General features: G+C 51.5%; 4 protein-coding genes across 4 annotated transcripts; 2 read left to right on the forward strand and 2 right to left on the reverse strand.

Moving 5' to 3' along the window:
* Positions 1 to 2,297: 2,297 nt before the first annotated feature.
* On the forward strand, positions 2,298 to 3,567 carry A1O9_00542 (uncharacterized protein; the record flags this gene model as incomplete). Its single annotated transcript, XM_013409705.1, has 2 exons — positions 2,298 to 2,418; positions 2,498 to 3,567. 2 exons carry the CDS (start codon positions 2,298 to 2,300, stop codon positions 3,565 to 3,567), a joined length of 1,191 nt encoding a protein of 396 aa, XP_013265159.1.
* Positions 3,568 to 7,313: 3,746 nt separating this feature from the next.
* A1O9_00543 (uncharacterized protein) lies at positions 7,314 to 10,067 on the forward strand (the record flags this gene model as incomplete). The annotated part of the gene is made up of 1 exon (XM_013409706.1): positions 7,314 to 10,067. One exon carries the CDS (start codon positions 7,314 to 7,316, stop codon positions 10,065 to 10,067), a length of 2,754 nt encoding a protein of 917 aa, XP_013265160.1.
* A 3,473-nt stretch (positions 10,068 to 13,540) lies between these two features.
* A1O9_00544 (DnaJ like subfamily A member 2) lies at positions 13,541 to 14,731 on the reverse strand (the record flags this gene model as incomplete). Its single annotated transcript, XM_013409707.1, has 1 exon — positions 13,541 to 14,731. The coding sequence occupies one exon, from the start codon at positions 14,729 to 14,731 to the stop codon at positions 13,541 to 13,543; it is 1,191 nt and encodes a 396-aa protein (XP_013265161.1).
* A 3,461-nt stretch (positions 14,732 to 18,192) lies between these two features.
* On the reverse strand, positions 18,193 to 20,547 carry A1O9_00545 (uncharacterized protein; the record flags this gene model as incomplete). The annotated part of the gene is made up of 2 exons (XM_013409708.1): positions 18,193 to 18,560; positions 18,612 to 20,547. 2 exons carry the CDS (start codon positions 20,545 to 20,547, stop codon positions 18,193 to 18,195), a joined length of 2,304 nt encoding a protein of 767 aa, XP_013265162.1.
* Between the last annotated feature and the right edge of the window lie 4,861 nt (positions 20,548 to 25,408).

The following is a 25,408-nucleotide window of genomic DNA, read 5'->3' on the forward strand; positions in this document are numbered from 1 at the left end:
CAACTGGTCGTGGTTTATATATACCATGAGATATAATGGGTTCACGGCAAACACGAATGTGGATGAACTCGCAAGCTATTAAATAAACAACAAATGAACGACAGACATAAAAGCCAGTAGACACAAATTGACATGTTTCTGCACCTGGAACATACACGCCCTAGTAACTCTTCTCTGTGCCTGGTACGATGTAACAGCATCCATATGCACTGGTCTAATGTACCATAGGCAGCCTGGACTCTCACAACTTCTACATCTTGGGGAACGCATTCAGAGCATCGTGAGATCTCCCCTCGAGCATCTCGCCTAGAGCACATCTCATCCAAACCAAGGTGCCGCCAATTCCATTCCCAGCGAACTTGGATCGCGTATCTCACACGAGTTGGCAGTGGTCAATCAAGAGCCGGTCCTCAATGGCATCAAGGTTGTCCGACTATGGAGTACCCGGTCATCTGTGCTCGTACTCGTAAGGTCATGCACGGTCATGCCAGGAGCTTGGACCCTTGCTGGAAGTTGTGATTACAAGATACGCTAGGGAAGGTTCGGCTTCGCGCGAAAGCCGATGCCTGTACTCGGTACGTGGCAGGAAGGTCTCCTTAGGAATGTTCAGGTTTCAACGTGCATTTCCCTGTACAAGGCATCTATGGGATTGCTAACTGCTATCGTTGCGTGTTTAGGGAAGGCCAGCAGTACCAGCCAGCACCATGTATTGGAATTATCCCGTGGCTCATCCCCCAGCGGTCCGACTTACAGTACACGTTGTACTCGTACACCGCCAGCAGGTTTGCCCCTGACTGCCAAGCCCGAGGTCGCATTTTCCCCACCACCAAAAAAGGCCTGGCTGGGAACTGCGGTCTTGGCAAGCGTCCCGTTGCTTCAGGGCTCCGTGTCCCTCGTATGGTTGAACTTGCACCACACTCAAGTCGCTGTCAGAATTGTCAAGACACCCTTCTAGCCTCCTGAAACTCTAGCCTTCGATCAGAAAAGGCAGAGCCCTGGGACCGAGACACGGAGCTAGCCTCACTCATACCCACGTCGTGGTTTGGAGTGCGCGTGTGTGGCCAGATGGTCAGCTTTCTGCCATGGTTAGCCCACCTCGCCCACTACCATAGGTGATGAGACCAGTGCGTGCGTGGCTCTGAATGTAGCTCAGGCGAGCTTTACAGAAGTGAAGAGCTTACTGGCTTCGAATTTCTCGATCCCCTGTTGTCACAACAGACCCAGAACTCGTGGGCAGTTGTCCCGATAAATGGACGCCGCTCATCTCTCTCCTCCAGTTTGGGATGATCGTTCACTATCCAAAAGGAGGATTTCATCCAAGGACCATCCGCCAGAGTGATGGCCATCACCCCTGACTTCTCGTCTTCTATCAACGCGCTTCTATGGCTTCTTTGGTCATGACATATCCTCATACGTAAGTTCCTCGCCACCTTCGGCATATATCTCCCTGTAGCCTGTGCTCAATGGGGTTTATTTGACAGCCCAAGCACTGTCTCGACAGTGGCCTCTTGCACACGAGCCTTGACAGTCACCTTCTTTTGGACAATCCAGCCAGTGAGTACTTCCTTTTCTTGTCAATGCTTCTGCCACGCCGTGCATTGCCAACCCGTGACGTGACATATCAGAGACACGCGACAAGTCCCTCATTATCTAAACCGAGCCTTCACCGGGCTCCCGCCATGGAGTTTCCAAGCTTTCCATATAGGACGGACTGTGGCACGTTCGTCGATGACTCGACGAAGTCAAGACGTATCGAATGTTTGTTTGCTATTGTCGATGCGACAACATTGCAAACGTCAAGAAGAGAGGTGTAGATCAGGGAGGGCTCTGGGATGTCTGACTATCGTGGCTCCGTTCTTGAGATTCTCACCATTGCACTTGCTGGTGTTTCTCTCGTTATCGTTGTTCTTCGGGGGGTAGCGAGGCATAGGATCGCTAGGGTTTTTGAGTCAACGGACATTCTTCTTCCTCTAGCATTGGTGCGTTGGGACTCGGGCAGACTCTTGTCTCTTGTGGGAGCAAGCTAACACAACCAGGTGATCCTGCTCGGCCAGAGTACCTTTATCCGTCTGGGAATCTCCAACGGGCTGGGGAGACATATCGCCACCTTGAGTGAAAATGAACTCTTGACATTCCAGAAGGTAAAACCCAGTGAACCTGGTCAGCACATCCCAAGTCTAATGGAAGAAATAGTTCATATATTCTAGCAATCTTCTCCTTCAACTGCTCCTCTTGATTTGTCAGGTAGTCGTCATCCTGCTCATCAAGAGCGTTGAACCTCAACGTCCAATCAGACGATGTTGCAACATCGTCCTTGCATTCATAGGAATCTATTCAGTCGTGTCATTGACGATATTGGCATTCCAATGCTCCCTACCAGAGCCGTGGCTCGTCGCCGCCTCAAGGTGTCTGAACCGAGTAAGTATGAGACAGTATCCTCAGAGGATTCAATGACTGATGTTAGGATCCCAGGAATTCTTTCTGTCCCTTTTCACAGTAACCAGCATAGTCATCGATTTTGCCACACTCATTCTGCCGATCATAATGGTGTGCAAGTTGAAGACGTCTCGGGATAAGAAGATTTTTGTCTGTATCCTGTTTGGTGCTCGAATCAGCGTGCCCGCGATTACGATACCTCAGCTCTGGAAGATTCAACCGCTCTCGATCTCCGATGACACCACCTGGGACATGGTGGACTTCCAGACTTGGAATCAAGTCATCATGAACGTTAGTCTTATCACAGCATGTCTACCTTCCCTCGGTCGCATGATGTGGGAGCTATGGGCATTCGGGTCTGGCTTGCGGACGACCTGGTGCTCCAGAGATGCGGAAGGTCGAGATTTTGGACATGAGCTAGGACTAGAGAAGGGGAAAGTCCAGGCCAAGGAGAAGGCTGAATCAGACGATATGGTGCGGGTGCAGGTGCGCAGGGTCAGGAGCTTCGATTCCGGCACCACAATTGCTGATCGACAAAAAATCCTACCTATCTTACCAAGACGAACAACCTCTCGATTTCGTCCAGTCCGAAAGCAGGACCACCATTACAGACGTCCGAGGTCGTTCTCACCAGTTCGTTCTGAGGCAAATTACCTCCCGACCATGCAGTTCGCAGCCTTGAACATGCCGTCACCCACTACTATAACTCAGCGTTGCCAGAATGAGGAGGAAAAAAACAGACAATCGAGATTTCCATTTCCACCTCAAGCCGTCCTGGCAGCTCGAACATCGGCTGCTGAGCGTCCCAGGCTTGTCAACCATCCACCACCAGCCGCGACTTCACATCCTCCACTCAGCCAGTCACCCACCTTACCCCAGATCTCAGATTCGTACTACGACGAAGACGCTTCCTCCATAGACATCGCCAGCTACTACCTGATGAACAACACCGGCCCTTACGACCCCAATCGAACGGAGATAGTGCTGCAAACCATGATTGACGAACTCAAGAGCCAAAACAACTCTGTCTACTCTTGTGCACATCGAATTGAGAGCTCAGTGTACTCTGCGCCAAGAGTAGAAAGCTCAGTGTATTCTGTCCGCACTAGGAACGACGGCGGATGGATTTAAGCGCTCTGACCACTGCGGAAGGTGTGGCAGGAGCTGGAATACATCCTTCCAGCTGTGCGATGGATTTGCCTCTTGTATTATGTGTAATGCTTGACGATTCACATGATACAGACGGATGAGGTTATGGTGGCAGCCTGTTCAAGGACGAGTTTTATGCTATCGTAAATATCTGAGGACTCGGCAATGAATACAGAGAGAACATTCAATGCTTGGTGCATCAGCTCAGTCCTCAACGCGGCTCACCTTTTGACCCCATGAGAGACGCCATGCAAACCTACACGCTGTGATCCGGCTGCTGCTAGCCTTCCCCCCCCCCCGGTCCTCTGCCATCTTCCGCCCAGCGGCCAGGCGCACTTGCTCTTCGATAGACTGATATATCCGCCTTGGTGTGTCTGATGGCGTTTTCAGGCCAATGTGGTCGCACACAGAGTCTCTGTCTCTGTGCATTTCTAGCTGGAACCTCGTGTTCCCGAGGTTACTCGTGTGTACTCCGTACTCGGTATTTCCAACATTGCATCGGGTAATCTGCTTCCCGATCGCATCCTTCTCACAAAGCGGACCGTTCGATAATTTGGGATAGTCTGGGCCACGGCAGTCAGGGATACTTCGATCAGCGATTCGAATTGGGGTTAGCGTGCCCAATTGCATGGAACCGTCGATCTTACTGGGTCCGAGGTCTGTGCATGCGGCCAGTCGCTGTCACCGAATCCCGAGGATGGTTCCTCCTTGGGTAAAGAGACCTCGAGCAGGGGGAGTCGTTAAGGGCCTATAAGTGCGGAATCCAAGTAGGTACATTTTGAGGGGAAGAGCCATTGGACTCAACTGGGGTAGCATGTATCCCAACAAGGACCGTGACTGGATTTTGCGTGTGGCCGCCTCATCTAACCCAAGGACCTTGAACGTGGTGCATACATGAAAAGGGCTATCCCAGTCTTTTGCAGATGGTGCAGGGCAGTCACACGCTCCTTCCCTGTCAATTGACGGACAATTTCAAGCGGAAGGTACGGAGTGCGACCTCGGATTGTGCTCCTTCCAATGCACGAGTACAACTGCCAAGGAAGGAAGCCACACGAATCAGAGAACTGGTGGAAAGCCTTTTCAACTGCAAAGTTTTCTCTCGTCCCCCACCACCCGAGGAGTGACCCGAGAAATGGATATCCGGTCAAGTCGTCAGCCCATTTGCAACGGTGAGACAGTCGCCAATGATCCCATATGTATGTCAAACCGACGGTGAGGTCCCAAGTAAAAGATGAATGGAATTCCACAGCCCCACTCGCACTACACGAACACGCTGAGGTGTGTGGAGAGTCCCTCGTGCTTCACGCCTTCGAGTCCACTTGCTTGGTTGTTTCGAACACAAGGACTCATCGGGGCGATCGCCCGCTAGTCCAACCAAAAACGCCTCACCAGGGTTTTTTTGGCCGCCTCTTCCTGCAGGCTCCTCGAAACGAGAACCTTGCACCCTTCCACCCCATGTTATATGGCTAGGAAACGGAGCCTGATCCAATTTACCACGCCCAGGGTGTCAATATGACACCTGTCAGCTTGACTTTCTAGAGATCTACCTATGGGGAAATCTGCATCACCCAACAACACCTCATCATCCCTCCCAATGCATCTTTTACCAAAAGCAAAACCATACATGTCCATCTTTGACTTTCGCTTTATTCGTATTAAGCGGGACTCGCCACGAGTCCATACGGAGGTGTGGCTCGTTTTCAGAGCTTATTCAACCCAACTCACGAGTAGTGTTCAGTTGCAGAATAAGCGTCCTCCCACCTCGAGCGGTGGAGACGACAGTTGGGACCAGATCTGGCTTTCGACTCAACCTGCACATGGAAGATGCCAGACCAGCGCCGTTCTGTTGTCCTCTGCTGGTTATTTCCACCCGAGGCTCCACTCCTTAGCCATCTTCCACACGGCCCATAAAATATTGATTTCAGATCTCGATGCAATCAATCTTCGCAGCGATCACGCTTATTTTAATCTGCTCGAGTACGGAGGATTTAGTCCGCGATGGTTGATATTGATATGTCCTGTTAGCTGATTCGTCTTGTCTCAGCTCCGAGCGAGCAACGTGGTACAAGCAAGGCTTGCCGCAATTTCAGTCGCGAGGTTGTCGATTCGAACAAGCGAGTGAATCACACCCCTGGGTTCTCGTCAAACATGAAGCATATCAATCGCTTCTCGTGATGCCAGCGTTCCAGGCTACGCGCAATGTTCATGCTGGTCTGTTGAGTTCAATGCTGTCCAACGGGTCCCAGCATTGTTGCGCCATTCGACTCAAAAATGGTCTCCCAAAACGCTCTTCATGTACTATCAGAAGGGGACAAACTTTCCCAAATCCAAGGTTCTATCTGCAGCGGCTGAACTTTGAGTTTGCACTCGTAACCTTTGAATTGGATTCAAACCTTATGTGGGGTGTGGGGCCTGCTCTCCCCTCCCGCCTCGAAGATCGAGCTTCCCTCACCAGTCCAACAACCTTGCCAGAACACCAGATGCATCTAGGGTAGCAATTGACCGCCCCCGAAACCTAGCGGTGTTATGGCATGCACCGCGCAGGTTATCACTGCACAAAATGGTGAGTCGACATTTTCCCAGGGGGCCTGAAGCAAGGACATAGCTTCGTGTCCCCGTAATTCAGAGAGGGGCACTATCATGGTCCCAGTCTCCAAAAGGCTGCCAAAGGCGAATCTACCTAGGTTTTGGTTGTGAGTGGATGTCAACTGGCTGACAATCTCGACGGGGCTTGCCCAGAGTTGGGGTCGACTGAGCATTGTATCGATTGGCGTCTGGTGTCCTGCAGACGCAAAGGGAGATTCTTCAAGAATTTCCTTGCTGGTCGGAGAGTGGATACACAAGCACAATTCCGGGGCTCAATCTTCAGACCTGAAATCCTTTTCGTTGCACGAAGGTCTGCCTGAACCGGCCTAATGGTTCCACGAAGTCCCCTACCAGCTGGCCAATGCTCACTTTTAGCGGCATTTGATTTGCTGCTAGAATCAATTGCGCTAGTTTATGCTCTCCAACTTCGTCGGCGCAAACCCTAATCAATGTGGTCAAGACTCAGGGGAGTGTTAGCGGGTTTGTCGGCTCGCTTCCGTTTCGAGCATCCATCAAGCTGTACCCCTGTGGTTCTCGTGGCTAGCGGAACACGCTCCACTTCGAAGTGCCTTCCCCGGCCCGTCATGCACGGTCAATGACACCAACAAAGAACTTTGTAACAGTCTTGTTTATCCTAGGCTCGAACAGGTCTTGCCATTGCCCGTCGGCGCAAGATAGAGCAAGTGAAAATTGAAAATACTTGTGCTTCCTCCATGCCCGAGGCGCTCTAGGCGTGTCTGGAAGCCAATGGGCACTTTTCAGTCTCCTCTCTGCTCAATTGGGGAAGTGGAAAAAAGAATCCAAGAACAAATCGTACCAGCTGAAGAAAGCAAAGCCGAGTTCGAGACCTAGCTTAACGAGGTCGAGCTATCATCGGTACCCTTAGTTGTGTTCGAAGGCAAACCCCCCATGCAGTGCTCCGCCACTATTGATCTTCAAGGGTCGTGCCCGTCTTTGTAGACCAGGAGGGCTGCACTTCGAGTCCATAATGTTTATCAGGGGAGGTCCATCACGCTTTTGATTGACCTCGCCTCTGTCTTTTTGCAATCCTCCAGCTTTTATATGGCAAGCGATCCCCCGCCCCCCCTCATGAGAATATAGGAACATTCGTGTCACAAGCCAACCCTCAACACGTTGTCACCATGGCACCTAAGAAAGAGTCTCTCCTGGACCTATGTACTCGTGCAACCAACCTGGGGAACAGCGTCTCTGTGCGCCTGCTCGAATATCTGAGCACCGTTAAACACCATCCCCATGGGTTCCGTGAACTTGCCACAGACTTTCTCGACATCTCCCGCATATTATGGGCAATTGAAGCGGGATTGATCGAATCATCGCGGTCGCACAACACGTTGCCTGCTGACATGGTCAAGGAACTGGACAAGAAGTTCCGTGGTACCCATGACGACTTTATGGTTCTCAACCAGCTTCTGGTAAAGTTCCTCGAATACGAGAAGAAGAAGGGCTTCGGCAAGCTCTCCAAGGGATGGCACATGATGTTTGTCGACACAGACATCCATAAGATGAGAGAGTCCCTCGAAAAGAGTCGGGACGCTCTGAGAATGAGCGCGTTAGTTTTTAGATGGTCTTTAGGCGACGAAAGAGTGGACTCGTCTGTCGGCATCGGCTACACTGGTCTCGCCGCCGCCCTCGAGCGGATGAATTCGAACAGGCCAAGCGTGGTGTTTCCACCACCAAGTGAGCGTGAGCAGCCAGCTCCATCCACCACCTCTCACGTCTCAGACATTCCCGATCGTCTGCCGCCCCTCCCAACTCTCCCACCTACAGAGAAGATTTCGACTTATAGCCTCTTCCCCAAGACAGAGTTTGGGCGAGAGGAGGCCGCGCATGAGGCCCACGCCATTTCAGCGCAGCCAGACCGCCACAGCGTGAAGGCCGCATCAAGCATTAGATCAAGCAGAATAACAACTCATTCGACTGGAAGGGATACCGGAAGAGATCATTCCTCCATCCACAAGAATGGAACGTTGACGACTGAGGTAGGCATTCCTGAGGATCACGTATCTGTTAGGGATGCAGACTCCTTCACTCAGATTGAAGATATGATACATGACATTGAGCTCGATGACAAACACTCGAGTCAAGGCACCACCATCAGACCGGATCCCAGTGCCGTACCTCGATGGACACCGAAACAAACCTCTGGATCCCACTCATCTGCATTGAAGACTTCGCTTATCAGCGCAGTTCAGCAGAGGAAGCATAAAATGATTGAGCAGCTCCTTGATTGCGGCGTTTCGCCAGAAAATACAGGAGAACTCAATCTGTTGAGAGAAGCCGTGCTCACCAGGGACCTTGAGAGCGTCCGCCTGCTATTGCTTTTCGGAGCAGATCCCAATGGGTTTGACAGAAATAAACTCACACCTCTATATACTGCAACCGAGATGTCATTCATCGATAGCGCAAGACTCCTGATCAAGTATGGCGCGGATCCAAACCTTCCGGCAGGCCCTGATGGAGAGTCACCCCTTGCCTCAGCGATCACCGACAACAAAGCGGAATTCGCTCGGCTGTATCTCACTTATGGTGGTGATGCCGGACAGATGATGTCTGATGGTAACACTCTACTCATTAAGACAATCAACAAAACTGCTCCGAAGGATTTGACAGAACTTTTGCTAAACTACGGGAGCGACCCCAATGGAAAGAGCGCTGAGGGCGTAACCCCTGTGTTCGAGGCAATCCAAGCTCGGCGACTTGACACATTGACTCTTCTCCTTGATCATGGAGCAAACCCCAACTTGCCGGGACCCAAGCATCCCCTTTGGCCATCAACATATCAGTCCAAGATTCTCCAACTCATGCTCTCTCGTGGTGCAGACACCAAGAAGGCGCCCGGTTGTCTCGAGCTGGCCACCAGTCTCAACAACGTCGAGTCTGTCAAAATCCTTCTCAATGCTGGCGTTGATCCCAACATGAGAAAAGACGGAATCTATACCCCACTTTGCTCTGCGATCCGAGACGACCGTCCTGAGCTCATCACCCTCCTGCTGTCCAAGGGCGCTGATCCTAACCATATGGCCTCCGAGTACCCAGCATGGAAGTGCGTCACGCACAACCGGTCACAATACATGCCTCAGCTTGTGGCTGCAGGTGCGGATCTACACAAACCAAAAGGCATCATCGAGAAGGCAGTTGCGCACAACAACATGGATGCACTACAGTATCTCCTTGCACAGAAAGTCAGTCCCAACGACAGAAGCCCCGAGGGCAATACACCTCTGACCACAGCCATTCGAGAAGATCGAGCGGAAATGCTCGATCTCCTTTTAGAGCATGGTGCAGACCCAGCGATCAGAGGCCAGGATTGGCCCATTTGCATGGCTGTCAAACGGCCCGCCATCCTCAAGAAGCTTCTCCCATCTCTACAAAATCCTCGCTCTGTCAAGGGCGTGATGGAAATGGCCGTTGTCGCAAACCAGCTTGAAAGCATCAAGCTTTTACTTAAAGCTGGAATCAGCGTTGAGGACAAAAATGGAGGCGTCTTCTCTCCCCTCACAACCGCCATTAGAGAAGATCGAAAGGAAATTGTCCAGTTCTTACTCGACGAGGCGGGCGCCGACATCAATGCACCCGGAGAGCATTTGCCCATTGTCAAGGCCATCCGCCGTTACCGAGGAGGTGACTTGGACATCATGGAAATGCTCCTTGACCGTGGTGTCGACATCAACAAGATGTATCGAGGCTGGAACTCCGTCCTTCAAGCCGTAGAGAGCGGGAATGCCAGGATCCTACACCTACTCAACGAGAAAGGTGGTGGCATCAACCTACAAGTGAAAGATGAAGACTCTGGCAAGACTGCTGAACAGATCATGGCAGAAGCCGGTTGGGAAGAAGCCTACCACTCCCTGCTGGACAGCCAACAAACAGATTGAAGAAAAGACCCAAGCGCCACCGAGTTTTGACAAAATCCAGTCCAAAAACACAACCCGAAAAAAAATATAACGGCTTGACGCCCTTTTTACTTTCTCTGTGACGACGATTACCAACCATATCACATCACTCATTGTGTTTATGTTTCCCTATGTACAAACACCACTGGAAGCCCTGGAACGGCACAGGATCTGAGAAATTTCCACGACTCCAGGGCTCAACAAGTCTTAATGCCTGCATGCCAAACACAATTTTCTCTTTGTAATTACGAACGACGAGGGAGGACTTCTGTGACATCACCAAATACCCCTTTTTTTAACTTGTGCTTTTCTTTCCAACTTTGCTCTGTTTCCCAAACCGCCACCAGGGCACTCCTCCCAGAGAGAGACATCTATATTAAGCTCCCTTTATTTTGGCTTTTGGTTTTCTATGTCATATCTGTATTTGTACATCATCCGACTAATCTCTGTTTAGAACTTTCAGGCAGAGGCGATCACAAGGGGCAGTGGCAGTGGCAGAAGCAGTACTGATAAGTAGAGGGATTACAGAGACCTAGATTGATTGTCCTGTTTTTGATAGTTGGCTTTATCCACGGGCGTTTTGGACAACAAGAAAATTGATATATTAGAAGAAAAACCATGCTTGGTCTTCGTGTGATTCGTTCTGTGCATTCACTTAGGTATCCTTTCACCGGTTTCAGGCTAGATGTGGCCTCAAGGACAAACTACTGCCGGTATCTTCATCGTAGCATCTACGGCCCATAATAGCATAGCAAAACACGAGTTAACTACAATTTGTTTTCAGCCAGTACTCCCATGCTCTGGATCCCACATCCAATCGCAATGCCAATCTCGGTGTGGTTCATCCACGCCTCGCGCCTTGACCCTGTCACCCTGTCGCCATGTGCGAGACCAGGCCACCTTAGCCGTTTGGCATGGAAACTCAGCCTTGTTGTGAATACCGGGGTCCCCGCGAAGGGTGTGGGAAGAAAGCTGGGCTCCGATTTTTTTCCCGTCGCAGTGCCCTGCAGATGCCACTCGGCGAAATCAATACCAATATCGATATCACAGCCAGCCGGCCGGACATCCACTTCACCAGTCGATAAGTTAGTGGCGGGGGAGGCTAAAAAGTGTCATTTTCCATCCACTTGGACTCACCTTGGCATGATGTCCGCCCGAACGAAGCGAGGACGATCGATGGAAATCCAGAGTCCCAGTACTAATCGGTCTAGTCTTGAATTGCGCCGACATTTGGTGTTTCGTTCTGAGTGTTCATCACAAGCTTTGATCTCAAAGACAATGTGTCATGACCCCAGAACCAAGACCTCGGGTCAAGAGGAGCAGGGGAGTCGCAACTCGTGCTGAGGGGATGAAGGCCGGTAGAGCCGGGTAGCATTTTCCCGCTCGAGACGATGACGATAGGATGAAGAACTGCAATAATGGCCCTGCAGAACCCTGGCTATCTTCAAAGAATGAGTCTCTGGTGGCAGGTCGACGGCGAAGAAGGCAGGTCTGTGAAATTCAGCACTAGCTTTAGGGGGGGACTGCTGAAGCAGGTCTTCGGTCTCCACGACCGCCCCTTCGTGTGGCAACGCTGCGGGAGATGAGAGTGCTATATCTAGCAGGCTTTCTTCACGAAGGCATCAGCGGGGAAAGATGGTGAAATTCGAGCCTCGATCGAGGGCAAGAATTCCTCAGTTGCCCGTCGCACATCTGTGCCTTCCCGCCCGCAATTTGATATTCCAATCACGCGACGCTCCTCCCCTGGGCACAAAGGATTCATCAGTCGCACATACCTCGTGGCTCAGTGACAGGAAGTGCACCTCGTCCGAGCCAGCACGGCGATGGCCACGAATCATTCAGCTTGTCGTAGAGTATAGGTCACCCCGAGAGTCGATATGACCTTTACCGAGCCGCTTTTCTAGGACATCAAATGGATGATCACTCTGTGTATCTTTGGTGTCATTCCCGTTGATTTTCTGAAGCCGTATTTACAACTTGATACAAGAGCAATTAAACTGAAACGCCAGTCTGCCTCATGGTCTGCCTTGCGTCGCATCACTCCGGGTGTCGTCGCCTATCAAGCAGATTTGTCTTCATCTTGATCAAACCGATCACTTGGTCCGACAGGGCATAGACCTGAAGACTCAGCGGTTCTTCCTCGTAGCGATGCAAACAGTTTCCACCAATAACCGCCCGGGCCGGGGAGCGGGTCTCCTGCCGCCACAGTACGCTTGAAGCGGACAATCACGATGGCCTCGTGTAAAAAAAAAGTGAAGGGATGAAGGAGGCGCAAAGCTCCAGGGGTCCCTTTTTCTCTGCAGAACGGGTAACTATAGATCTGGAAGGGCCGGTCCATTCGAAGCTAGGGAGTACCAGCGAGAAGCCGACACCCTCAGAGGAATGCCTGAGGGCCGCGCAATATTCGCCTCCAACCTTATGCAAGCGGTCTCCTTGGAAGAAATATGGAATCACATTCGTCAAAACATCAGGTCGCTTAGACGTTAGGATGGCGCCAAAGGGTAAAATAGCATTCCTCCACACGAAGGAGCCGCCACAACTCCGCGAATAGCCTACGGCTTCGTAAGTGTTTCAGCTTGGGAGTGAGATCGGACCCTGCAGGACAAGCGTTGGACTTTCTCGTACCTGGATTCAGAGGCGAGGAGAAAACTGAGACATAACATGCAGGTCCGGAAGTGCATCCGCTGCAGGTATGGCGAGGCCGCAAGTGGTTAATTGCATGAAGCTATGCAGCGTTATGCACAGCCACAAGACAATGTGCTGCAAGTTGATGATCTTTACGTGTTCATGTGATTGGTTGATGGATAATTGAATATGTACTCCGAAAAACAATCCGCTAATTATGTGGGTGTTGAAGCTGCCCAACTGCGACGTGGTGGGTACATATGACGTCGGTCTTGCAGACACTGAAGCAGCATGCCTACGCCGTCACTGCCAATGCTATCAAAATCGCAACATAGCAATTATTGCACCTGGCTTGAGGTCACATGGCTCGTTGAAGTCATCGGTATGATGCGCAAGACGGATTTGTGATTTCAATTTTCACTTCGTTTCTCAGGACACCAGCGATGTCATCCGATCGAGGAACAAGATGGGGACACTCAGGAATACATTGATCCTAACGACACCATGGCCTACTCGCGACTACTCGTACTATTAAAAAGGATTCAGCAAGACGTTTCGGGACTGACTTTTCAGATTGCAATAACGAGATAGATACTAGGGCATGGTGGCCTCATATTTCAATAATTACAGTCGTAGGTAGATATACAATAGGGGCCGGTATGACGGCCTCATACTGTTGGGTGTTCCACGAAATGCTTGTGGAAAGGCATCTCCACAAGTGAAAGCTCTGCCTTGAGCACTAGCTAGATCCCAGGGCATGGCGGCCATATGTTGATAGAACGCTGCACGGGATACTAACCCATATCTTCGACTTTTCTCTCGACAAGACATTAACGAAGATGTTGCACGAGACACCAGCTCAGATCATCCACATTCTTGGAGACAAGAAGCTTAAGGTCAGGACCGACATGGTCGGACTCATTGGACATCTTCACAGCCTCGTAAAGCTTGAGCATCAATGCTGCAACTTTCTTCAACATGCTACGATCATCGTCGACCTTGCGAGAGATCAAGGCTAGATGTTCTTTGTCAGGTTTGGTGGATCCTTCCGTCCGGCCTCTTCTCAGTTCCTGTACGGTTTGATCCCGGCGAGCGAGCGTGATGGTGAGGAGTCGCTTCGACAGCACATCCTTGAGATGAGCAAGGTGAGAATAGAGCCCATCGTGTTCCCGGGCCTTGCTGCCCATGGCGGCCCGGAGCTTTTGAAAAGCATAGTCGAATTGAGTACAGTGTTCTGTAGCTCTGCTTGTCAAGGTTTCAAAAGTAAGCTCTCCGTGCTGTCTATGCGGTTCATCACGATGCTTCTGAGCATGTTCTTCACCACAGCGTATACATGGTTCACCAGCGTGAGCGTGAGGCTTCGGCGGCGACTTGTCCTTCCCTTGACGAGGCTCAGCGGCCTGTGGCTTCTTGGGCGCATCCCATTCCGAAGTTGGGAAAGAAGGAGGTGGTCGAAATTCCCGAGGAAAGCCTCTATTCTTGTCAGCAGGAAACTTGAATCCAGCGCTGAATCCCTCGAAATCAGTAAAGGCTTCAAAGGTGAACTTGGCCTCGTAGAAGGAGTCACGTGCAAAGAAAGAGTGCCCTCCGCGTCGTCGCTGTTTCGTGTCGCCATCTGGTCCCTCGGCGTACTTGTGGCCCTCATCTCGCGCACGGTGCTCGTTGGGTGTACGTGGTGGTCGATGAGGCCCCTGAGCTTCGGGCGCCTTTCGCTCTTCTTTTCCTCTAGGAGCTTCCTTGCGTGCCTTCCGTTGCATGTATGCTTCTTCTTTCTTGGCCTGGGCCTCTTCTCGAGCCTTCCGAGCCTCTGGGCGCTCCAGGCCTTGGTCATATAATTCCTTCGATTGGGGATCTCTCAGGACTTCATACGCATTCTGGATCTTGATGAATTTCTCATGATCGCCGCCTTTATCTGGATGATTGATCAGCACAAGCTTATTATATGCTGATTTGATCTCAGCTGGGGTTGCGGTTTTACCTACACCAAGGGTGGCATAGTGGGCTGGAACGTCGTCGGCCATTTCTGCAGACGAGTTCTTGGAGACTGAGACTTGCGAACGGATTCACCACCTAGGCAATAAATTGGTTCGAAAGTCTGAGTGTGGGTTAGATTCTGCTGTGTTTGGCGGATGGTAGATGACTGTGGTTATACAGAAGGTAAGAACGAGGACATGGGCTTCGAGATCCGTGTATATAAACATCTCAGGAGCATCACGGAGATCCCAACTCGAAACTGATGGGCTTTGTTGAGCGGAGAAGGAAGCATTGTATCATTTGCAGTATAAGAACCATGCGCGATGAAGGAGACAATGATCACAGTATAGATCAAAGACCTTGACCGAACAATGAACGGCGGTCATACCCAGACGCAACCCATACAAGCCTCAGGTGCCTGTGGCACAATGCGAGTGTAGGCAAATCATCAGAGCGTTTGTATGGCTTGCTGAGAAACCCATCCCGGGGAAGGTCGTTGAGTGATCCCTTCTATGGTCGGCACATAGAGCCTCTATCGAATTTGAGGCCACACTACAGTCTAAACAATTCTCTACGGGGTTTTCAACAGCAGATACTTTTGGTGTACTCTTGGTGTACCTAGGGCAACAAGAGCTGTTCGCAGCAACAATAGCAGGACGCCACAGGCTCAGCCTGCCGATTGCAATCGACCATCAATAGTGTCCATACATGCATGCACGTCTCTGGCCCTGGGGAAGTAGAGATGCCTTTGGCAACTTCGTGGGGAGGACGTCGGTACCTGGAAAACTCGACGAGAAAGTCTTACGCCACAGTTGACATCAGCGTGTGGCGCAGTGATAGTGGCTAGTGAGTTTCTGAGTTCACGGCTCGGTAAAAACTATTATCCGGAACAGAAGATCGACCGCTTGTCGTCCCTCTTCCATCTAAGACCCGTGACATTGATAACTTGAAGATCTACAGCGCCTGGCTCCCAGCTGAGGGAAGCCTAGCCTGTGCGATAGTTTGTGCGCATACGCTATCATCTCTTCTAATATTAAGATTTCTCTGGCCAACTGATCGGCAACGTGCTTGCACGCGATGGGCTGGCAGCGAAAAAACATGTCTCAGTGCTTGTTCTACTCCTCTCCCACGCAGTGGCTGCCTCGTGCTCAAGGGGAGGGCCACACACACCTCGCGCAAACTGTGTTTGAACAGAAACCCCGTGTGGCGTTCTTTTGTACCCCTTGCCCAAACGAAAATGGGCTTCGCTGTTGTGGCTGGGTGTGTACACTCTCCTCGATCTTCTTTTGGGGCATTCAAGTCACAGTTCCGCCCGGACTGCTTCGCATTTGGCTTGGCTTTGCGGGAGAAAGAGAAAAACTCTTTTGTGTCAAGGTATCTACTGAGTACAGTCCCTCGTATCATTGAATGGAAGCCGGACAAGGTGCCTGAAATAGACGTCCAGTCCGAGACCCGGTCTGCACCGACGTCATCGTGGAAATCCGCCGTCGCCTGGTTCTTGGGTAGAGGATACATCCATAGTCGTAATGCAATCAATCCGTCCGTTTACCGAGCACTACTGAGAAAAGTCGATCTGCAATCGCTTCGCATCTCCATTCAACAATCTTCTCCTACTCGATAATTATGTACTTCTTCATCCGCCACACCGCCGTCCCCCCTTTTGTGCCAGCCAAGCCGCGACCAGTTTCTCGGTTCAACGTGCCGAATTGCAGTCCTCCTGCAACTCCCTAAATGTAGTCTGTTGCCGAGCAATGCGGTCGATTGACCTCATGATCGACCCTTTTTCCTACCCTCTGTTCGCTAATCAAAGGCATCCCTTAGTCTGTAATGCCAGCTGCATGGTATGGTTGTATCTCCAAGCACCTTGGTTGAAGGCACAATGAGAGAGTAAAAGTTGAGCTTCAGCTGACGTGGCACCGTCCTTTGGCCACCCCCTCCTCTCCGACGGGCCTGGGCCCTTTTTTCTCGATGCGCATTTGCCATTGTTGCATTTGCGGCGACTTTTGTTCTATTATTACCCCCAAGTACGAGGTGCCTATTATCCACCGCACAAGAGTCTGGGCCGATCGCATCGTTAGCATCTTGGTAATGTACGATTGGCCTGGTTCTGCCAAGCACGAATGCGTTGGACTATCTTGCCTCAGGTAGGTACCTAGGTACCCAACTAGGTAATTAGCCTCATGTATGTTCCAAGTTCCCATCAGGGTATTACCGAGTATTCCCTACGGCATTGGCAGACCGATAGGGCAATACCACGGCGGTAGTCCATTGTGCGCTCGTCAGCAGACGGAGATGAGGTATTGCTTGGTGTATAACCCGCCTGTTGCGAGATAGTTCTGAAATTTAATCATGGCACCCATCAATTCATCCTTTCGAGACAGGAGGTCAGCCCGCTGGGCCCTAGTTTGCATAGTATCTAGGAGGTAGATGGGCATTTAAGTGCTTTCATTGGTGCTGAACTATGGAACCATTGAAGCATTATGCCAGGATGAGGAGATGGCTCCCGTTCCTTGCAGACCTAGCCTAGCTGCCACTAGTACTCCGTACCAGGGATCCCATTTCCTCGCTTTCTCCGATATCCAACGGTATGCCAATTCCCGTCGTTGTTTTCGAACGGTATCTGCGCCGGCCAGGCGGTCGGCAGCTCACTCTTGCACGCCATTCTAGCTGTGACGCGAAACATCTCAAGGTTGCCACCGTCTTCTCTGTCGACCTGTGTATGCGTGTGCGTGTGCGTGTGCGTGTGCGTGTGCGTGTGCGTGGATGTATCGAGCACCATCCTAATCCCCCGCCGCTCTCTCCCGCTCTCCCGTCTCATCTTCAACAGCAGACAAAATGGAAGCCTGCAAAAGCAGCGAGAGGAAATATATAAAAGGGCGTTGTAAATGAAAAATTTGTGTTAATCAGTATTAGATAATCCAGTACAACCTCGATTTTCTTCGAGGTCCCATGTGGTTTGTTTGTGTCGTTTCAGACAATAGTCCGACGATGGGGTATCTTTCGAAAAGTCGTGTATCTCGTTAAAAAGTAAAAATGTAAATAATGGTAGGACCTCGCTTCCGGGACCTTGTGTATATCATCCCCGTCCCGTCATTTCAGTCATCCTTTGTGCTTGAAAAAAGTGTCGCATGGATAAAAGCGTGCAGAAATAGTCCAGTTGCAAAAGACCCCAAACATCCAAACCCCAAAACCAAGGCCGAGAAGAAATCCCCCGTGCGTGCCATTCTTCTGAAGTTCTCTCAGAACTGTACATGCTGAACACCACGATAGCAGTGTAACGAAGCTTTCGGGAGTCTCAGCAGAGCCATCGGGCCCAACAGGGGGTATCAAGTAGAATAATCCGACAGTCCTAATGAAAATGGCCTCCAGGAACAATTATAACAATTATTGCCCTGTCGTTCTTGATCCTTCGTCGTATATATAAAGGAATGGAAAATTCATGTAACATAGCCTGGGTATCAATGCATTTGCACGTCCATGTGTGCACCCACGGCGCCAACATATTAGTTCAGTAATTCAGCCACATTTCCAGAGGGTCCGATATAACAATTTCGGAAGGCAGGATGTCACCGTCGACCATGACCTCCGTGACTGCGGGTTGAAGAAATTCTTGTTTGAGCTGCTGATCATGTTGCGCCGCCGGTGATAATTCAACAATCATGTCTTGACCTTCCGGTAGTTCTCGAACCACATCTTCGTCAACAATGATATGAAGTCCTCGAGAATTGACATGTGTCACTTGGGTGACACGGTGGGGGTCAATATCAAATTTTTGAGATATGCTGTTGACCAGATCCTTGACTGTTCGTTGCATCAGATACACCGCGCGGTAGTATTCTTTGGCGGCATCCTTCTGTCGCACGTAAAAGCATGCAACTGCGCACGAGTTAGCTATTTTCCCGTAGGCCCAATGCGTTTGTCACTTACTTGGCCGTATAGGTCTCTCTGATGGGGGCTGGTAGCTGCTGTCTACGTCCAGGGCAAAGAGGTCGGATTTCGATTCGACCTCCGTTTTCGGTACCTTGATTGGTCTTGACGCAGCTCCGCTTGTAGTCGGTGCAATGTCATTGTCGCTCTCCTGTTCTTCCAGTATGGTCGATTTCCGCATATCTGAAAACTTCCGCTTCGGAGTGGTTTGGGATGCTGAGCTCGCAGATGGTGAAACCATATTGGAAGGCGGTGAGTCAGATACGCTTTGACGAGATTCCCAAGTGGTAGTGCGTACAAGTTCCTTCATTTCCGGGTCGTCTCCCGGCAGTTTTACGGGATGAAGATCCGGGTCATCTTCAGGATCGCCGCGTAGGAAAAGAACACTGACGGGTTGTGTTGAGGAGAACATGTCTTGCATGTTCACGAGTTTCATCTGGAGGTCTTCTTCTGCAGAGAATTTGGTGCCTTCTCCTTCAGAATCAACAGACCAGGTTCGTTTGTGCTTCACAACCTTTCCCGGCCTAGAGGACGACGTTCTGGCCATTGAACCACTTCGCCTCCTCTTTCCGGCATTTCCAAGGCCGGCCTCGGCTTGAGCAATTTGCTGTTTGAGCTTTTCGATGGTCTTCTTGACATGGGCAACATCATTGGAAAGCTTTCGTTCTGCACCGTGATCCCGGAATAACTTGACCTTTGAAAAACAGACTTCGGGTTCCGCAGAAGACATGGGATCCGCCGTCACCAATTCTGTCTTGGCACATAGTCGAACGGGAATACCCTTAACCCCTTTAGAGTGGCTGAAGTCGGTGGAAAGGAAGTTGAACCGGATCGATATAGAGCAATCGGGACCCGCATTTATAGAGTTTGGGTACCAAGTTACCGCAAACCCATCAAATGAAGCCTTTTCCAGTTGGATTTGCGATTTGCGCAGCTCGTCGTCTCCTCCCTGATTCGGATCCACATATTCGACTGCAAGTAATCTGCCACCTCGTTGATGGGCCTCGTTGGATCCACGGCCTTCTTTCCAGAGTTGCCAACAAGCGCCGGGCCGTGCTCTTTGTTGTTTGTCTTCAAATGAGACTCGGACATAAGTGCGATACTTCAAGACTGTGTTGGGTTGGGGCACGGGGGGGGTTGTATCAAAGATTGACATGGTGTACGCTTGGCCTTTATTGAGATAAGTGATGGGAATCTCGTCCGAGTGTCGAGTCATTGCAGTCGGGGCATTTAGAGTCGTATGGAAACGGAACCTGCCACCGCTGTCAGCGTGGCCATTTTGTTCTATGTCAAATACTGACTTCTCCCCCATCGGTAATGTTTGCAGGCCGATGGCCCCCGTCACAGAAGACTGTATGCTTTGGCTTATAGACGACGGAACAATGCCCACGTCGACGTGTGTGGGGGCTGTTTTGTGGGGAGAATCGTCCATGGCCACGTACCCAGAATCCTGGTGCTGTAGGAACTGTTGAGGGGCGAAAGTTTGAGCCTGCTGCTGAGGCATTTGATGCTGCGGCTGGGGCTGGGGGAAATGTTCCTGGAAAGGATGTGGTTGATGCAGAAACTGGGGGTTGAAATGTTGAAATTGGGCGAGGGCATCGTGGGCGTGCAGTCCATGGATGGAGTGAGGGATGGATAGTGGAGTGTTCATGCCCATTCCAGGCGTGTGAAGGTCGCCTGCTTGAGGGTGATATAACGTGCCGTAGCCGCCTGGAGTGGGCGTATAGTAGCCAGGCGGCTGGTTGGCAAAGGCCGAGAAAGCAAACGAGTTGGGATCCATGAGTGAAGGTGTAAATCTCCATGCATCTGTAAAGGGCTTTGGAGTGGCGTCTTGGTCCTTGACCTCATGTTGAGTGTCAAAAGGCCTGGTGAAGTAGTCAGTGTTCGTATTTTGATAAGGCCCAGTTTCTGGCTCCGAAGCTTGGGACGACGACATGTCTGTTGGTGAAAGCCATACAAGGCGACCAGCAGACAGAGAGTTGAAGGGTTGAAGTAACCATGTCTAAGACATACCTCTGGGAACCAGTGGGTTCATCTACAATAGCCTCGCTTAAAACCGACGATCGGCGAGTAGGCGCTTCAACCGTGCCCGGAACAGCTGAGGAGGTTCCAGGCCCCACGTTGGGAAAGTTCTGTCGAAAGGACGCGTACAACTCCTCGTCGGGTTTCTGGGTGTTCCGCCTGTTGGCAAACATGGCAGCGTTAGTATGGAAATGACGGTAGAGGCAGGTGGTAGAGCGAAGGTGAAACGAAGGCAGTGTAAAATGTAAAGACGGACCTGTTACGAAACATTTGCGACGATTGCGGCTGTCTCAGGCCGCTAGTCGGGAAAGCACAAGATCAAATCAAAGACATGTGTGCTAGAAGAGGCCGTGCAGGAGAGTTGAGGTTCAAGCTTCATGCATCTGCCAGGGGCGTACAGATATCGGTAGAGTCGTAGGATGGAGCCAGGGTGCAACCAGGATAGAGCGAGCAGATGAAGTTGTTAAGTTGCTGCGCCTTCGGTACTGCGTGAGGAAGTGTGCGTGTATGATGAAGGATCCAAGAAGGGTTTCTTTGCAGGTGAGCAGCTCCGATTGAAGGAAAGGATGGCAGAGGAATTGACTCAGGACCGAGGCGCAAGGCGTTACGATGATGCTTAGTTGCAGAGAGAGAAAAATAGACAGAGGATCGACAGGAATGTCTACAAATGATGTAGTCTCGAAGTTCGACAAGAGGATGTCAGTTGCAGTTGAGGTCAGTCGTGTCAAACGCAGTTAGCCTGACCGGGGTGAGTGGTAGTATGTAGTAGTGGTGGTGGCAGAGGCCTCGGTGCACATCAGCCACGGACTAGGCAATTAGCATCGATGGGGGCCATGGATCAAGGATGGTGAATCAAGAGTGGATAGAGGGCCGGAGATGGGATGGAGAAGGAGGAGTTGATGGCGGTGGTGGCAGAGGTGGTCGACGATCGGGCGGTGGTTAGTCGTGATTCGCGTGGTCCTGGTCTGGTCCTGGTGGTTTAAACCAAACAATCGAGTCGAAGGAAAGAGGAAGACGCGATGGCGATGGCGATAGATGGCGCTGGGTTACGAGAAGACTGGACCAGGGTGTGGGAGGAAGACTGTATCCGTAATGGATATCGATGGCACTGGGTCGGAGTTGGTAGGAATGGATACTTGGGCCTAAGTCCAGTTAGCACGAGCTACTCGGGAGGAGGTGCTGAGTACCGCGCACAGTCCGAGTCCGAGTAAGAGCATGAGGAAGCCTACGGCTGGTCTAGCGGGCTCCTACAAGCACGTCCACCCTCACTCCTAGGCGGCAAGAATAAGTAACAATGGGTACGAGCTGCGTACTCTCTTTTCCCGGAGAACTTACCCAGGTACTCACTTAGCGGCAGAAGCAAAAGAGACTTTTCGTCAGAGGACAGGGGTGTGCCTTCTGGAGGCCTTTGAGGGCACCCGTGGCCCGTGGTCCAGGGCCTAAAGGGGCCCCACTGGCACCGGAGACCCGCCCATTGCAGCACAACGCCTCACAGTGCAAGCCACTCCTTACGCCTAGCAATTAGCTCACGTACGCCTGTGCCTCGATTGGCTGGCCGGCAGCTGGGCCGGTGTGGGCGCCACACTCTTCACACCCAACGGAGCGCACGTTGGTCGAAACAGTCAAACTCTAAGGACAATGAGAACGAAAGGACTCGGCACAACTAAGGCCTCGTGCAGCAGTGCTGAATATCGTAGATACGCGTAGTTTGGGCAATCGTCTTCTGTGGTCGCGGTGGTTGTGGCGTGTGAGGCGCAAGGTGAGGTGGTGACTGTGAGATGTGGCACCCTCTGTCCTGCTCTTTCCTCTCCCCGTCTGACACTGTGGCTGCTACCACCATCGCCCTCCTCTGACTGGTTGCTCTCAAACTTCTGCACCGGCAAGGTAAGCCTGTCTACGAGGTATCCGTGCCTGTGAGCATCTCCCATGCGGCCTGTGCTCTTCGTGCCTGTTCACTTCCCTATTCCACTCAAGCTTGCGACCAGAATACTGGGCCCATCCTTGCGTTGATCACAGCAAGCACTCCCACTATACCTCGTCCTTCCATCGCCAAAGACAAGGCCTGTCAATGGCCGTCCTAATTTGAATGCCTGTCACCACAATGATCGACGGTGCACCGCCACGCCTAGACAAATCCAGCACCTGTGCACATCCACGCATGCTGGAACCCTGGAAAATGGAGCCCTTGTGGCTGTTGGTGGCGACCTGTGTGGCACCCCAGCCCGCAATAAAATTAAAACGGCGGAACAACACACTGGCTAAGCGAGTCATGGTGCTGTCCGAGAAATCTCTGGGTAATGCGGCTAATGGGAGTACGTGTCCACGAGGATCCTCTCCCGAAGTACACCATCGGGGAGGACCGTGGGTGAGTCACTGGTGGCTTGTGTCGACGGTTGAACCATTTTATTGGAGACGCCAACTACAAGAGGGTGGCGAACTGGAATGATCGACAATCAGAGAACCAATCCCTTGACCCAGTGGGTGATCTCCAAGGATAGCGATAAAACACGTGTGAACGATCCTTGCCGCAAAGCGACGCGAATGCTCATTCATAAGAGTCGGGGAGTATACAGGCGTGCTCGCTTGGTGAATGATGGGTTGAATTACTCGTACAGAGTGTGGGTGGGGGCCTTGCACTCAATCTGTGACGAATCTGACGATGGTTTCAAGTGAACTAGCGGTGACGGGGAGAGCGCCATGCGAGATGCGAGAGAGGATGGAAGAAATGTGAAATCTCATCCTTTTTGTGAAATCTGAAACTCAATCCCATAGATCACACAGGCACGGATTGCTAGGTGGACACTGAGGCGCTCCAGGCACCCCCGGCACTCCAGCCACAGTCGAAGCCGGCAAATGTTACTTGGGCACGTCGCCGCCGACTGCGGGTCTAAGTGGGGGCTCTCGGCTACAAGTCAAGCCAAAGCCTAAGCCAGCGAGGTCCAGCTCCAATAAATTGGGGAAGGACAGCTCCAGCAACTACCTAACTTGGGGCCCGTCGGCCCCCTCGTTGGGCTCTTGTGGGCACCGGCTCGGGTGCAGGCAGGTGGGCTCGGGTGCAGGTGCTGTCGCTGTCATCGCCCAAGATAACTGCAAGCTTCCAGTTTTGGGGGTGATGGTGATAAGCCCGACTTGCCAAACTGACCACCTGATACTACCACGACTGCCTATCGTCATCCGCCCGCTCATGCACCAGTGGAATGCTGCCTACTAAACAATCTGCCCACCTATCTCCATCTGGCCGCCTCCGAAACTGCAAAGACAGCAATTCAGTACCAACGAGAGGACTAGACCACCGAATCAAAGCCCGTACCGCAAACCATGCCATACAATGATGTCTCATGGGTCTAATTCGCTGTATGGTATGCCGCATGCGACTGGCTGATACTGGTCCGGTGCCTGAAATTACATCATGGGTCCTTCACGTCCTTCATATCAGCCAGCCGTCATGGCTTCACAACCTGAAACACCAGGGAACGAGGCAACGGCCATGGTCAAGTGACCCTCTTCATCCGCCCATCGTCTTGACGAGCTTAATTCTACCATTCCAAACTGACATTCGTCACCTTGTTCAAACCAAGCCAACATCAGGCGCCAGTCAGCTATTCGGAAAGTAGCCTAGCACGACATCCGTCTGAGAGCCCCCGATTGTCTCTTGCAAGGTCTGACCGTCTGACACAGGCGCCCTGCCTATTTCCAATCCGTGCAGTTGCCGAGCATGACCCGATGGCGTTGGTGTTGAAGACAAGCTCTGTCTCCATGCATCACCCGGGCGTCCCAACCAAAAATCCAGAATCAGCCAACAAAATGCTTGACACGGATAGTCGGTATGATGCTGATGCTGATGATGAGATAGACGGGCTCTGTCACGAGTCCTTACTATGAACACAACAGACACCACTCTGGAGACGATTTGGTTGACCCATTTGAAATCATCGCCCAAGAACCAAAACCATTGGCAGTAATTACAGAATGCCCAGCGCCTCGTACCCCGTATGTCTGGACAAGAAGCTAAACCCCGGCAATCTCGATTCCATGCTATGGAACATGAATGGAACAGATTCCTCCTCTTCAACCGCCTCGTGAACTTGTGGCCCATGACGAGCGCCACAGGGTGCACCAAGGGGAGAGCACATTCCCGCCATCTCCTCATCCTCCAGCCGAGTGCTAACTTGCTAACGTCTTAGAGTTCCAATGGCCTGCACGCGGTTAAGCGAAACGACTTGTGGGACATTAAAGACGTGGTGCTCCATAGACAGGTACGACCAAGGACTCCACTGGCTCGTCGGGCGGGAAGTCTCGGGGGCCCGCCTTCAACTATTAGCAAGCGAGGGCACTATGCAAATTGCAACTAATTCCATCTTTGCACACCCAATTTTCCATCTCAGTTCCAGCAACAATCAGGTTGTCCATTAACCATGGAGTACTCCGTACGGACTCTTAGCCAAAGCTGAAGCACGATCTTTTGGTTTGGGCTCTCTCCACAAATATCCTTCACTGTACGTGGGCTCCCCCTGGAGGAAATTGAACAGACGACCAGTGGAGGGAGGCATCGTCGACATGTCAGGGGACCAGGGTCCCGTACATGGTAAATGAGCTTTCTCACCACTAACCACAAATTTTGTGAGGCACTTCAACCGTTCCCCCAAGCCCGACCCTTCGAACTTTCTTTGTTCGAGCGCGCCATCCTGCATCAAGCATGAATGGAACCCAGTCGACGCGGTGAATGCGTTGCCCTCGTCTGCATTTACCAAACCTTTCTGATATCCACGCAAACC

Source organism: Exophiala aquamarina, assembly GCF_000709125.1.
Source record: "Exophiala aquamarina CBS 119918 chromosome Unknown aczIA-supercont1.1, whole genome shotgun sequence".
Taxonomy (NCBI): domain Eukaryota; kingdom Fungi; phylum Ascomycota; class Eurotiomycetes; order Chaetothyriales; family Herpotrichiellaceae; genus Exophiala; species Exophiala aquamarina.